General features: G+C 33.8%; 1 protein-coding gene across 1 annotated transcript; it reads left to right on the forward strand.

The window, feature by feature from the left end:
• Positions 1–860: 860 nt before the first annotated feature.
• Positions 861–2723, forward strand: LOC123666483 (piggyBac transposable element-derived protein 4-like). Its single transcript, XM_045600573.1, has one exon. The coding sequence runs from the start codon at positions 861–863 to the stop codon at positions 2721–2723; it is 1863 nt and encodes a 620-aa protein (XP_045456529.1).
• Positions 2724–16515: the final 13792 nt, after the last annotated feature.

The following is a 16515-nucleotide window of genomic DNA, read 5'->3' on the forward strand; positions in this document are numbered from 1 at the left end:
TGAGTAATCTTTGATAACGCGTAGTTACTTGACTATTTTCTCGTCGATCTACGTTGTATTACTTGTCGATGTAATTGAAGTCGGTTTTTTTTCGTTTGCGAGCAAACACAATTATTTACTTTGATTTATAATAAAAAACCTTAAAACAAAACTAGAAAAACTTATCATACCATCAAATATATTCCGTAGTTCTGTAAAAGCAGTTAGATATTACTCAGAATCAACACACACACATCAGCATGTCGAAGTCCACTGTTGGACATAGGCCTCCACAACTTCGCGCAAAAATAGCGTGAACTGATGTGTTTTGCCCATAGTCACCACGCTGGGCAGGCTTTGTCGCACCGAAGACGCTGCTGCCCGTCTTCGCCCTATGTATTTCAATGCCAGCAGTTGGATGGTTATCCCGCCATTAGTTGGATTTTTAAGTTCCAAGGTAGTAGCGGAACTGTGTTATCCCTTAGTCGCCTCTTACGACACTCACGGAAGAGAGAGGGTGGCTATATTCTTTGCTGCCGTAACTGCACAGCTGCCGTAGCCACTCAGAACCAACAGACATTAACCTTTAAGTACTGACGTGGGTGTCTCACAGACGGTGACAAAACAAAAATGAGCCTTATTTCGACGCCTTTAAAGTTACCCCCGCGCCCTTTTCTGTAGCTTACGGATCGAACGTGACGATTGATCAGTCGAGCGCTCGCAAGCGGCGCATCAACACGTTCGGTTGTGGGGCTGCGCAGTGTCTCTGAGACGTAAGGTCAGTATTAATGTTTCGGGTCTGTTAGACGTCAGGTCATTATTGGTGTATATCTTTCTAAGTGTCTATTATACGTCACCTCATTATTGATGCTATTTTTTAGATGGATCAACCAAGTACTTCAAAAAATTCTCGCAAAAGAAGAAGAGTGGTTGCAGCTACTAGTGAGGACTTCGAAAATACTCTACAAACTTGGTTAGAAAAGGAAACGGAGGGTGATTTTAGCGACGTTGACGATGATCAGGCAGACCCAGACTTCTTCTTGCAATCTGATCACGAAACCGAATCCGAACAGTCAGAAGACGAACAAGAGAATGAGAATCAGCTACAAACTAGACCGACCAGTGTGCCTCTTGTTGATGTCAACCGAACTTTAAGATCCGAAACTACGAGTCCTATTTCAATTTTATCTGGTAATCAAAAGTATTATTACGGAAAAAATGGGTACAAGTGGTCATCTGAAGAACCTATTAACAGATCGAGTCGTACAGCAAGTCACAATATTGTTGATATTCCACCACGTCAACCCAAAACATTCATCGACTCGGAATCTTTATGGCTTGAGCTATTTGACACGAAAATGATTGATACAATTGTTACTTGTACTAATCAAAAACTTTCACAGGTTTGCACAAAGTACAAAAATCCAGACAAAGTTGAACTTAGATCAACCGATCGCGAAGAAATGAAAGCTTTCTTGGGTTTATTATTTTATACCTCAGTTTTCAAATCAAATCACGAAAATACCAAATGCCTTTTTGCTACTGATGGTTCCGGGCGTGAAATTTTTCGCTGCGTAATGTCTCAATTCCGATTTCTCACCCTCCTAAACTACATTCGTTTCGATGACAGTAACAGTAGATCACAACGCCTTGAAACGGACCCATTGGCTGCAATTTCAGAAATTTTTGGGCTGTTCATTGCCAATTGCAAGAAAGCGTATACTCCCGGAGCATACTTATGTGTAGATGAGATGCTAGTTTCATTTAGAGGTAGATGCAAATTTATTATTTATATGCCCAAAAAGCCGGCCAAGTATGGCCTAAAAATTTTAGTTGTTTGTGACGCAGAAACCTTTTATGTACACAATGCATACATCTACCACGGAAAAGACTCTGATGGGCTAGGACTACCAGAAACCGAGAGAAAGCTTGCCATCCCAACTCAGTCTGTATTACGTTTGTGTAAGGATTTTGAAAAAACCAATAGAAATATTACAGCCGATAATTGGTTTAGCTCCATAGAATTGATGGAACAGTTAAAAGATAGGGGTCTCACTTACGTTGGAACACTGAAAAAAAATAAAAGACACATCCCACCTGAATTTCAAGCATCTAAAACTCGTTCGCCTGAATCGTCGCTACACGGCTTCACGAAAGACTTCACTATTGTGTCTTACGTCCCCAAAAAGTCAAAAGCAGTGTTATTGATATCTTCTATGCACCACACAAAGCAATTGGATCCACTAACAAAAAAGCCGGAAATTATAATGGATTATAATAGAACAAAAGGGGGTGTTGACGAAATCGATAAAAAATGTTCGAATTATTCATCAAGTCGTAGAACCCGACGTTGGCCTCTCGCTATTTTTTTCAGAATCTTGGACTTGAGTGGAGTCAACGCCTATGCTCTGTACAAGACCTGCACTGCCGTTCCTAATATTTCTAGAGCTCAGTATCTCCAGGATCTTGCTCGCAGTTTGGTCTTACCACACCTAAAACGTCGAGTGTATAATAATCGTTTACCAAGAGAGCTGCGATTGACAATATCACGCGTACTAGGTACAGATAAACCACCAGAACCTGAAATAACTGCCCCTGAAGATACAGAAGCAGCGAGAAAAACATGTAAAATTTGTCCATCAAGACTCAAAAGACGTACTAAGTACAGCTGCATCGAATGTCGCAAGGCTATCTGTCTCGGATGTTCAAAAACAGTATGCGTGGAATGTGCAGACAATAAGTAATTTTTTTTAAATATTTTTATTGATTAGAGAAGTAATGATTATTTAGGCAATACTACGATAAAGACTGATGTTAAATTATAAGAAATTTGCCAAAAAAAAAATACAAAATAATTTAATACAGCCTGATTATAAATACTATGTTTCTAAGAGAGCGAAATATTAGTTGTTTGATTAGTACCTAATAAATGTTGAACTCATATGAAAATATTGTTGTTTTTTACACTTCCTTCGTAAATTAATAATAAACGGATCATATTGCAATTAAATAATGTGATTCAAGTGAATAGCAAAAGCTCATTTTAATTATTTAAATAACCGTCTGAGAGACGTCACGTCACAATTTATGATCTGACTACACCACCTCAGTACTTAAAGGTTAAATTAATTATAATAATTTTAACATTCATTTAAACCTAATTAGTAATACATTCGATTTTATTACTTTATATTTAACTAGCATCCCGCCCTAGCTTCGCACGGGTATTTAGCAAAAATTTCAAAATATTTTTGTTTTTTCGTAATTTTTTTTGAAAATATAATATAGCCTATGTCACCCGCGAACAGTGTGGGTTCCCAACAGTGAAAGAATTCTTCAAATCCGTTCAGTAGTTTCGGAACCTATTCAATGCAAACAAACAATCAAATCTTACCTCTGTATAATATTAGTATGTATAAACGATTGATACATCGTAGTGAATAATACAAATAAATAGATACCAAAAGATCCTGAGATTAACTTCGAGTGTATTGTTGGTGTTTCAAGTTTTAAATTCGTGTTTGCGATCCCTACTTAATGTTAATACTTGCATATTTTGAACAACCACCGCCGAGCTACGTCGCAAAATTCTTTTCTCTTCTCATTCATAACAAAAATGGCATCATTATCTGTGACGAGGCTATTTATTTTTATTCATAATTACAACATCTATACAAATAAATAAAATTGGGGTGTCTGTTTGTAACATTAAAATAACTGCTTTTAAATAAATTCATATGTATACTAATACATATACTAAAATAACATTGTTTACTATTTTTATCTGTCTGTCTGTTTGTTCTAGCTAATTTCTGAACCGGCTGGACCGATTTTGACGGGACTTTCACTGGCAGATAGCAGAGGTAATAAGGAGTAACTTAGGCTACTTTTATGTTAGATTTTTTTTGCAACTCTGCGAACTTAACATTATATATTTTGTTAAATTCCACGCGGACGAAGTCGCAGGCACAGCTAGTGATATATTAAATTACAATGGTTTCATTTTGTGTAGGAAACTCACTAGTCTTAAATTCGATTCAAACGTTTACTACACATTTGTCTGTATTACACAACGCAATTATATCAAGCGAGACCAACCGCATTACCAACAACGTTTGACCTCCAAACCCTCAATTACCTGCTATTAAAGCGACCCTTTTATAATATTTCGACTAATTTTCAAAAAGTTCTTACTTCGCATCCTCCCTTTTATGGAGGAACCTTGTCACATTAATGGTCGGACTTTCAATTGTAATTACTTCGGACCTTATTAACATGGCAGTTAATAGAGGGTTGAGGCCCTGCTTGTGTTTCAAGTTGGTCGATTCGGAGCAAACATTTCAAATTTAGGGATTCAATTGTTGTTTTACGATAGCCTTTTGATAGTTTCCACTGTAGTTATTTCTCGAAATTCAACTTTGAATATACTCTGCTACGTTTATGGGCCCCTGGTAGCTTCATTTACAAATAATCATACATTTCTATTCCAAAATAGCAAAATTATTTAGGATGCCCTTTGTCTCTCTGTCCTCGCTAAATTTGAAGGGAGTTGGATTATAATGTTTTGTTACTTAAAATTTCATTTCAAACCGAGGTACTTGAATTCGTTTCACTATATTTTGGAGTTCACCGTTTTAGAATTAAATTTCTATTATATAACAAAAGATTTTAAGGACCTTTTGTATGTATTGTATCCTTAATAGAGTTGTTATGCTTGTTATAATTTCGCTAGTATCTGCAACACGCAAGATTTTATCTCTAACAACGCTGGCGTTTCTGACCCTAGATCTCCCAAAATGTTCTATGCTTAAACTATAATATATTTTGGGTATCGGTTATGACTATCTTGCATATAACAAAGTCGGGATAATTCGGTGGACACAGTATGTGAATCGCAACCGATTATTGCAAAATTACTATCCAGGTCAGAGTATTCAAGTAGTTTTATCAAAGCTTGGCGATAAGGAAGCGATATCGCAAACATTCTTATAGAGATTATTTTTTCAAAATATAGTCTGATAGATAAGTGTCTTCATAGTAAAATATATTTGTGTGGTTCTACCAGGTCTTTTAACTTTTGTCTCATCTCTTAAGAGCTATATTTTTCTAGATGCTATCTTGATTGGCAAAAAAATTATTAATTTTTTTTCCCACTCGTGGGGAAAATAGCTGGTCTAGATTTTTCTGTGCGTACCATGAAATAACACGATTACAATATTAAAAAAAGAAGTACATTACTACAAATGTAACAAAATTATCATATACAGTTCAATTGTAGCGTAATTTTATTTATTTACTAGCTGACCCCGCAAACGTTGTTTTGCCATAACACAAAATTTCAAATATTCTTCTCAATTTGATCGCAGCACCAACTATCGGGACAAACTGAAATTAAAATAGAATAATATTTAATATTTGATGCTGCGATGGTAGCGCAGTCTACCAGATCCAATGTAAAACATTCCGAAATTAACAACTACTTATAAATGAAAAATAAGTTAAATAAACATTTTCTAGTGGACCAAATTGTGAATCTAAACCATCCTCGAATGCCATTGAACTCACACAAAAAAATTTCATCAAAATCCGTCCAGCCGTCTAGGAGGAGTTCAGTGACATACACACGCACACAAGAAATATATAGGTATCTATATAAAGATAATGTTTGAAATATACTTTAATGTAATTAATCTCAATTAACAATTAGTAATTTCGTTATTATTTCCTATTTGTTAATACATTACCACAGTCATATTGTTATTTATTTTGAAAAACAATCATTATAAAAACTAGCTTTACCAGTGGCTTCGCCTGCATGAATAATACGTTTTTGACTGTTCCGTGACGACGTAGCATTCGACTGATCAAATAATTTTTAGAATCATTTTAGTATTTTTTTTAATTTCACCATTTAAAAAAAACAAAATAAAAAAAACGAATATTCTTTTTGTTCTTTAACTAACCAAGTATGCAATAAACCAACTAAAGTCCATCTAAGAACAATACGTCAACTAAAAGACTACTAAGTAAACTAAAGTTACTATCTAGATTTTTCGTCTTAATAACACTTCAAAGTGTAAAGGTACTCAGAAGTGTCCGTTTCAGCTGTTTGTCAGCGTCGCATTCAATTGAGAGGGTAGTTACAAGTTTGACTGCAAGTTGCCGAGCGCTGCGAACCGAAGTGACGCAGAGGAAATTTCGTGAGATAATTGTTGTTTTAATTGGGCGTTTTTCTTTACTATTAGATTAAATTTTAGTTCAGACTTACGTTACACTTTTTTTTTTTATTATCAATTGTTTTAAATAGAATGAAAGCGATGTATATGTTGCTGTTAGTTACGTACACACACTTTAAACTTTTTGAATTCGTTTTACTGTCATCATCATCATTTCAGTCTATCGCAGTCCACTGTTGGATATAAGCCTCCACAAGTTCACGCCAAAAATGGCGTGAGCTCATGTGTGTTGCCCATAGTCACCACGCTGGGCGGGTTGGTGATCGCAGGGCTGGCTTTGTCGCGCCGAAGACGCTGCTACCCGTTTTCGGCCTGTGTATTTCAAAGTCAGCAGTTGGATGGTTATCCCGCAATCGGTCGGCTTTTTAAGTTCCAAGGTGGTAGTGGAACTGTGTTATCCCTTAGTCGCCTCTTATGACACCCACGGGGAGAGAGGGGGTGGCTATATTCGTTACGACCGTACAGCACACACGTGTGTAGTAATAGTCTTAAGAGACTCTATTTTTAAGAATCAAAATTGCTTTTAAAAAATGACGAAAATATATAATTCTAAATGAATGCGAAAACATCACTTTAATTTGAAACTCGAAATCTCAATATAAACCTTAGCGGGTTATTTCGGAAGACTTTTCTGATTCGGAAACGTTTTCCCAGTTTGTGCTCGAACCATGTGCTACCTATTCGCAAATCATATTAGAAAACTCGACGCTGTTATTGCATGCCTAAATTGGTTGCCTTTGTCCGCGAATACCCCAAAACCTATTTATTTGCTAACACCATACTAACACTTTTATCCCTAACTATTTTGCCAAAAATTGGCTTGTATGAATTACTATAGTTAATCTTGTAAATCATGAAAATCTTCAATTTTCACTTCTTAAATTTCCTTAATACTATTTATCTTAAAATTGAAATATTTGTAAAAAATTTGATAGCTAATACTTATTCGATTATTTGGTCTGCAAACTGAAACCTTTCTTATCACCTCCAAGAATTAAGCAGCGTTGTGGATTAAGCCCCGAGTCTTCATCTACATGAAGAAAGAGGCTTATGTCCAGCAATGAATTATGTGAAACTCATTTTGTAAATAACACTTCAAGGTTAAGTAATGGTAGATTTTCAGTTAAAATACCGTTTAAAGAATCACCTGAATATTATTTGTGTGAGTCATTTTACAGTGCACGCGGAAGATTCTTGAACCTTGAGAAGAAATTAAATAAAAATTTAAATTTTAAACAAAAATACGTTGATTTTATTAAAGAATATCAGGAATTGGGACATTTATCAGAGGTTGATCGACCTTCATTCGGTTTTTATTTACCTCACCATGCGGTAGTACGTGAGGAGAAGGAAACTACAAAAGTGAGAGGCAAGGCTGAATCAATCTGAATCCGCGGTAACTTCACTTTTACCGATAGATAAAAATTTTGATTTGTAAGATGATCATTCAAAGGTGCTTTTGGAGCCTTTTTTATACAATTATAGGCTTGCGTTTGACCACTATTTCATCTGATGATAAGTGAAAACGCTGTCTAAGATGGAGCACGCTTACCTAGAAGGAACCTGTTCACTCGTGACTTAAAGATCCCCAGGTTATAGCTTTCCGGAAACACAGACTATTCTATTTGAACAATCGCGGTTCTAATATTAGGTTTTATACATATCTGAAACGCTGGACATTAAAAAAACCTAATAAACCACGATAAAATCCGAAAAAGTTGTTTCATTATAATGAGTGAAATTTGCGTAAATATTAGAAAACAATAAATATACATTTAATATTAATAATACTTAAATATTATTTATTAAATCAATTATCCATGAATGAGTGTCTACAGTTGGACAAAATATCATCATCTTAATAATAAATAAAATTTGTAATTAAAATTGAATAAAGTCAAGTCTTATACATCACTAAATTCTTAGTCTACGTCATAGGAATTATTCCTAATTAGTTTAAATGAGTCTTGAGACAACTTAGCTAAATTAATGTAGACTAGCTCATTAAACAAAGTAGGTTTGACTAAAACAAATTGGGTGAAATATACTAAATTAGTCACACTTAATTAAAAGTTTGCAAATTTCTCACAGCTGGGAAAGGGATATCACTCATTATTCTAATGTTAATGATTTTGCTTTATGATGTTTGATGATATTTTAAATACGGTGCTTAAAATTTTGCCGATCTTAGGATATATTTAGGTGTACTTAGATTTAAGTTAGTCAAAATTTTTAGGACCAATCTAGTATTGAGTCATGGCTGTGGTATGTCATGTGGCTATATCAATCACACGTTATCTATAAAATACGCGTTAGATTGCCTAAGAACAGACGACTCTGTGCGTAAAGATATATATTTTTTAGCTTTCCAATGGTTAATTTTTGCTCGATATGAAATTTTCAATTCTAACAACAAAGACACTGCTGTGTTGTTACGGCAATAAAGAATATAGCCAGCCCCTCTTTTCCCGAGGGTGTTGTGAGTTGCGACTAAGGGATAACACAGTTCCACTACTACCTTGGAACTTGAAAAGCCGACTGATGGCGGGCCAACCACCCAACTGCTGGCTTTAAAATACACATACCGAAGACGGACAGCAGCGTCTTCGGTGTACCCAGCGTGGTGACTACGGGCAACACATATGGGCTCACGCCATTTTTGGCGCGAACTTGTGGAGTCCTATGTCCAGCAGTGGACTACGATAGGCTGAAGTGAATGAGTGAAGTGAACAACAAAGACATACAAACAGAATATTCAACTAGACGACTGGCCGCTCCGTCATTTGTTTCTCATGTACATAACAAACGCAACTGTGCCATGAACTAAACGAGATTCGACCGTTGAAAAAACTTTGTCTGTAATTGATAACTTGCACAAAGCTTACATTTGGTAAATTTAAGATGGCCACGACATATGTATACCGTCTGATAGGAGTTAATTTATATTTTCATATACCTAATAATGAATGAGGATAAATCAGTAAACGTTACACTGTTGAATCTTTTTATTTGCTCGCCTTCTATATGAATAATTGTGTTTGCTCGCAAACGGAAAGAAAATCTTCCTTCGTAAATAGGCTATCCAACACACAAAGAATGTTTCAATTGGAATCAGTAATTCTTGCGATTAGCGCACTTAGATAAACAAACAAACAAATTTTTAACTTTATAGTATTAGTACATATGTACATAGTCAAGTTAAAAACTGATTCGAACATTTTTTCTAATCCGGTATCCGGTGTATATCTGCAACCGTTAATTCAATCACTGATCCAATCGGCTTACATCGAGATACTGGATGACGTTTTTAAATATTTCCAAAACTATTGCAAATGTCATTCAGTAATCATCGCTTCACCAGCTATTGTTTATAGTTTTTATATTCATCGGACGAAGCAATAACAGTTGACGTTTGATTGAAAACATCAAAATGTTCGATGTAAAATGTACAGCGTGCATCAAAGTTTTAACCGGATTTTTCCAGGCCATCGCTGAATTATAAAAAACCGGATCCGATAAAACATCAACGAAGTTTTCAAAACAGAAGACCATATAACACACACTGTATATGTTAGTAATTTATTGGAGAATTATTTTCTTTTTCTAAGTGACTTCAAAAAAAAAGTGTGTGCGTGAGCTGTAAATAAATGAATAACGCCATTTATCGAAACCCGCCATTTATTAGGTTCCGATAGATGGTGTTACAAAAGCGTAACGAGGTCATTTAGTTTCGTTTATTTTAGTTCAGTAGATTTCACTCCTCATATTTTTTCATACCGGTGGCCTTATATGAAAATCGATTCTTGAGGAGGTTTTCAATAGAACTGTAGTTTTTTTATCTTAACTCATAACTTTTTACTGGTGTACTGTTATGATGTTTTTTTTTTTAAAGAAAACATGGCGTGTTATGTGATTCAATTTAAAATCGATCGCGATTTGAGAGTTTATACCTAATGGCGTGCTGCATTAATTATATTTTCCACTAGGTTTTCGATTAAGTAGTCGACTTTGTTGACTTGTCGATGTGAATCGATATCGATTACCAAAACAAGAGTCCACAAATACACTGACTGTAAAAGTTCGTAATTTGTTTGAGAAACGTTTTCCCGTTTATTGATATCACATCCGCATCCTAACAGCGCGAACCTTATTGAATTTCCTGTCGGAAATATCTAGACAGGTCGACATTACGATAAAAAATTTATGACATGCAAATTAAAATCAGAGTAGTCTTTAAGAGTACCATTAAATCTGTATTTTATGATAATATTGTTTTAATTAATGGCAAGGTTCAGAAGGTTCCAAACCGTTGTTTTGAATGGTGATTTTGTTGGGAAAAAATGGAAAAAAGCTTCTAAAATGTGCCTTTAAAATGTTTATTCTTCTTTATATGTTAAGTTTTTTTTTCAAACATCTTTTTAATGTTCAATCATAATTCTTGTTTGAAGGCGTGAAATTATATAATAAAGTTCATAGTTCATTCTAGTGATGTAAAGAGGTCACAATCATTACAAAAATATAAAAAGCCTTTAAAACATTATATAATAAATGATTTCTGAATAAAATAAAATAACTAGAAATATTAAATGTAATATAATTATAAAATAACAAATTAACTTAAGTGCCCTGAAATGCCATGCCACTTCTGGTCTGTGTTTGATCTATGTAGAAGTACATTCCACGCATTCGATCGCTGAGTAAACTGAGTGTTGGATTTCTACCGTTTCGTTTTATTTTTTCTTTTGTGTTGGACTCGCAGTAATACTAATGTTATAAATTACAAATTGTATATATAGTTAAATTTCTCATGTAATTGAATTTATTGTAATTCTTTCTGAGAATAACGTTTCTTTAACCATTAATAGCTATGGTTTTTTTCTACAGGTAAACGTATCTTAGAAACTATATCTTAAGAAAATAAGTGGTCAAAAGGCGGCACAGGGTGCTATCCTTTATACTGCGCTAGGTACTTACCGGGCACAGCTGCTTCGGTAAGTACCTGCATCAGATTGTGGGCAGGGAGGCCGATAGATACGGCGCGTCATACTCTCGAGGATTGTGTCGCTTGGGGGCCCGACGGCAGAGCTCTGGCGGCCGTAATAGACGAAGACCTGTGGTTGCCAAGCGTGGTCCGAAGCATGCTCGGCAGCGAGAGGTGCTGGTCAGCCGTGACTATTTTGTATCGAGCATGCAGATATGGTATGTTCTGATTGCTACACAAATAACAATATACCAGGTTAAATTTTTTTTTTATAATTTTTTATTATAATTTTTTTTATTTTTATCAAATAGAAGAGTAGCTTAGTCATAAGATAAAGTCACAGGTGAACAATACTTACGCTATTTAGGCTGACTTTTTGTATATTTACGCTTAAGATAAGGCTACAACCGAATTTGCATCAATGCTTCTATTCTATTAAGTTTACTACTATATATAAAATTTAGTTTTCGTAGTATTCGTAGTAAATATAATTTTGTATTTATTATATAAGCAATAAGTATTTAAAACGTATTCCACATCCATTTCCATCGAACGCTTTGTTCGCGATGAAACTTTCAAATCATACTAACTCCGGATCAACTGCGACCTATAAATTTTTATTCAGAAATTCAAGGATTTTTATCGCGGTTCAGCTGCCAAACCGCAAAATTTGTTTTAAATAAACTCACCTCGATTTCTATTCACGGTCTTGTACTGAAACGTGTGAATTTTTCAGTTTGTCTGGAGGGTTCAACCCCTTCCCCCCACCCTGCATTTTCCCCGGGAGATTGTCAACGTTTCGGAGATACGATTCGTGATACAGATTCATTTTTACCTCTTTACATTGTTGACTTCAAAGCAGTTTTCGAACCTTCTTTTGATTTGTTTTTTATTTTTTCATTACTAAAATTATTTAAAACGAAATGGACATTCGTAGATAACGTCGAAATATCGAAATCCGAAAAAAAAAATTAAAAAATGGTAAAATACCGTTTTGGATAATTCTAGCAATGAAAATAGCTTTCTTTTCATATATTTTACTATGGTAAAATAATACGAAATTAAATTATAATAAAACTTATCTCTAACGAAAGGATCTGAATAAACAATCATTGAAATAACAATAAAGTAGTTTATTTGAGACCATGAACAATAAGATAACTGGTACAATTACAAAAGTGAAAATACTGAAAATTAGTTAATTTAGTGCTCAATTAAGAACAAGAAAATAAATAAATAAATAAATAAATATTTACACAATACACACACGGTCGTCTGTTCCTAAAGTAAGCAACTTAATGCTTGTGTTATAGGTAACAGCCGACTGGTATATAGCTACATTTTTTTTTCGATAAACATAATTATAAATAATACATATATAAATACATAAATAAATATTTATATTACACCCAGAGTCGGGGTGGGAATCGAACCCACAGCCCTCGGAGCAGAAAGCAGGGTCACTACAAACTGCGCCAACGGGCTAGTCTATAACTATAAACTAAAATTATTTGATTAGTTAAAAAGAAAATACAAGTGACTAATTAAGATTTTTCTTCTCAAGAAGAATATCTTTAGATTTCTGTATCCAAAGATAACTAACGTCTTTTACTAAGACTCAGATATCCGGCCGACGTCCACTTGTCTTTCTATCTGTGTGCATGTATATCAATACACGTCTTTACAAATAAATAAAATTGGAGTGTCTGTTTGTAATGTTAAAATAACCGCTTTTTATTAAATGCATATGGATGTATACACGGTACATATACCAAAATAACATTTTTTTACAATTTTTGTCTGTATGTCTGTTTGTTCCGGCTAATCTCTGAAATGGCTGGACCAATTTTAACGGAACTTTCACTGGTAGATAGCTGATGTAAAAAGGAGTAACTATGGCTACTTTTATTTTAGAAATTTATTTATTTTATAACTCTGTAAACTAAGCAATAACTTTTTTGTCCACGCGGACGAAGTCGCGGATACAGCTAGTATGTAATAAAAATATAAAGGATCGCTGTTTGTGCATGGAAAATATATTGTAAAAAATATTATTGGGACCTTTGTCAACGAAAATTGTTAGAAATATTGTCTTTTTGTCTGTGAATACACTTTACAGCTTCAGTTTAATAGCCCGTTGGCGCAGTTTGTAGTGACCCTGCTTTCTGCTCCGAGGGTTGTAGGTTCGATTCCCACCCGAGTCTGGGTGTAATGTAAATATTTATTTATATATTCATATATATATTATTTATAAGTATATTTATCAAAGAAAAAAAAATATATGTAGCTATACCAGTCGGCTGTTACCTATAACACAAGCATTAAGTTGCTTAGTTTAGGAACAGACGACCGTGTGTGTATTGTGTAGATATTTATTTATCTATACATATAATAAAATGGTAGGAAAGTCAAAACTGAAAATGGAAATTTTTTTAAAAGAATACTTGAGGTGTGATCTACAATCGATACTGAAGCCAAAAATAGAGTTTTTAGAATTTTTGTCTGTTTGTCTATTTGTCTGTTTGTCTGTATGTATGTCCAGGATAAACTCAAAAAGTACCGCACGGATTTACTTCAAATTTGGCACGAATATTATTAAGAAGTTGGGTCAACATATAGGCTACAAATTATCACGCTATCACCTACGGAGAACGAGCAGTGAACCTTTATTTCTTCAACGCATTCTGTAACAACGTGTAATCTAAACTTATATTTGAATGTTGTTATTATGTTAATAACCATGCTACAAGCTAGCTTCACACTATAAATAAAGACATTCTGTAGTATATTTAGTATCAGCATTGCACCCGTGCGAAGCCGGGGCGGGTCGCTGGTTTAATAATAAAAATTGTCTTTTGAGTGTCTGATTTACACATGAACCATCTACAGTTTAAAGGGTGTTTAGAAAACACTTTGTTATAAAAATAAGCACAATATCCAACCCGCAGTCGTAGCTCTACACTTGAGAACGTGGAGAGGAAGACCAGAACGTTTGAAGCTACAAAGTGAACTCGCATCGCAAATAATTGTACTTTGTTCAAATGAAAATGGCCGTCGTAAAGGGAACTTTGTAAGCGGTTGCATTTCAAGTGAATTACTTTATTATGTTAAATTATGAAGTGCCTCTGAATAAGAGATTCTGGCTTGAAATGGTTTCTTATTCTATATTTATTCATATAGTAGTGGTCACCAGTGGTCGAAATTCGACCATAATTAAGTTATAAGTTTGAACATTATTAAGGTTCTGTTGTCAAAGACTATACTTCTGTAATAATAAACAAGAGTATACAAAGAGAGTGGCGTTTTTATTTAAAAAAATTAATACATAAAGCTTATTACTCGGTGCAGGATTACATAGTTGATAAATGTCGGTTCTTTGTTTTTTTAGAGCAACACATTGTATAATTTTCCGATTCCAATTTTAAGTAATCAACTAATGTCATATAAAACGACATTTAAAGCTATTTACCAATTCCTATACATAAAATTAAAATTAAATATTTCTTCTTTTCTATATGTGACTATTATGACGTGTCAAAAATCTCTTTTTAAAACAATACATATTACTACTGCTATAAAAAAGGTACTATACAAATATACAAACTCAAAGGAATATATTCCTTTATACATATTTAAGTTCACTCAATTTTTGGTGCGAACTTGTAGAGACCTATGCCCAGCAGTGGACTACGATAGGCGGAAGTGATGATATATTTAGTACACAATTTTCAACGCTAAAACATTATAAATACAGATAGATGACTGTAGACGAAGTTAGAATGTGAAAATGTTCACATTAAATGTAAAAATTGCAGGTACTGTAGCGGAGGTGTTAAAACTTTAAAATAACCGAGTGCGCTGAGAGCTCTCGTGTCTTTGGAACAGCGAGTGACACTTGCACATAATGTCAGCAAGTGCACGCCGCGTCGTATATAGTTTACAATTTAATGTTATGTACGTAATTTCTTTGAGACTTGAAATAAATTTTGCTGTTTCTTTTCGATAGCTGAGTTTGTTTTTGATTTTTTTTTTAATTCTTTATTTTTTTAGGGACTTTTGACTACTGCTAGCCCCATCATACCCTAATTCTCACTTCGACAATAGAGAAGATATAATAAGGAAAAAAAATCTGAAGTGTAGAAGTTTTTGATTATAATTATATAATTTTACTGTCCTATTTTTAATATGTAAAAATTTGTACAGCTTAGAGCGAAGGACTCGAATCCAGCTCCCAATAAAAAAAAAAAACCTAATTCTCACTATGTCTAAGAAATGGAGAAAGAAGCATTGATGATGTAAGATCATATTAACTGTTTTCGTTTTTGAAAATTGAATTTTCATTAACTTTTTTAAATCGTCTTTAGTATGGCACGTCTAAAATATTAGGAGAATTTTAAGATCACTTTTAAGACTCAGTATTTAGTTGGTGAGCTTGGTTGCAAGTCCGATTTTTGTAAATGAAAAATATTTGTATTTATTTTAAATATTTTATTTTTATTAATGTGAATTAGTTAAGGATTTACTAAAGATGTTTGGTGGTAAAAATAAAAATTATCTGATTTTTTATTGTCATCGGCGAACAGCTATTCTGAACTGAGTAAATTGTGATTGTCTGCAATACAGATATAAGTAGATATATGCGTAGATATATATATATATAAAACTTGTAACATCTAGAAAATAATGGTAGCATTTTGATATAATTTCAGATGAAATGGAAATTAGAACAGCAAATTATTCAATTATATTTGATAAATAATCGGATTTACAAGTAAAAGCTATCTGAAATTTCCTTCTGATTTTGCTGTTAATTTAAGAAATTTTTTTTTGTACATACATTACCAAGGTTTTGAAAACAATCTCCATTTTATAATTTAATTTTAACATAATTAACAATGTAAGCACTAAAATTGGCTCCAGTTAAAATTTAGTAAAATATCATAAATAACAGACTCAATTTAAAGTCTACCGAAATTTCGGTAAACTTCGAGAACAATATCAAGCAAAACGTCCAAACTGCACGTTCATAAATTTCTGCATCATGCACGGGAACAATTATTTAGCGCGGAGTTACAACGGTTGCGGTCAGCGGGTTCGAGTCCTGAATGCATTTGCATAAAGTTACACTCATTTTAGTAGCAGTTTATGAACACTCATTGCTCAAAGTCATCGGAAGTGGAATGATCCTTAGTCAAAATGTTATAATTTATCTCCCTTTTTATCATTCATATTAATACAGTTGGGTTGATTCAGTATTGTTCAGTTGGTGCACGGGATTGTAGATTCAATAATAATAATAATAATAATACTTTATTTCAG

Source organism: Melitaea cinxia, chromosome 26, assembly GCF_905220565.1.
Source record: "Melitaea cinxia chromosome 26, ilMelCinx1.1, whole genome shotgun sequence".
NCBI lineage: Eukaryota > Metazoa > Arthropoda > Insecta > Lepidoptera > Nymphalidae > Melitaea > Melitaea cinxia.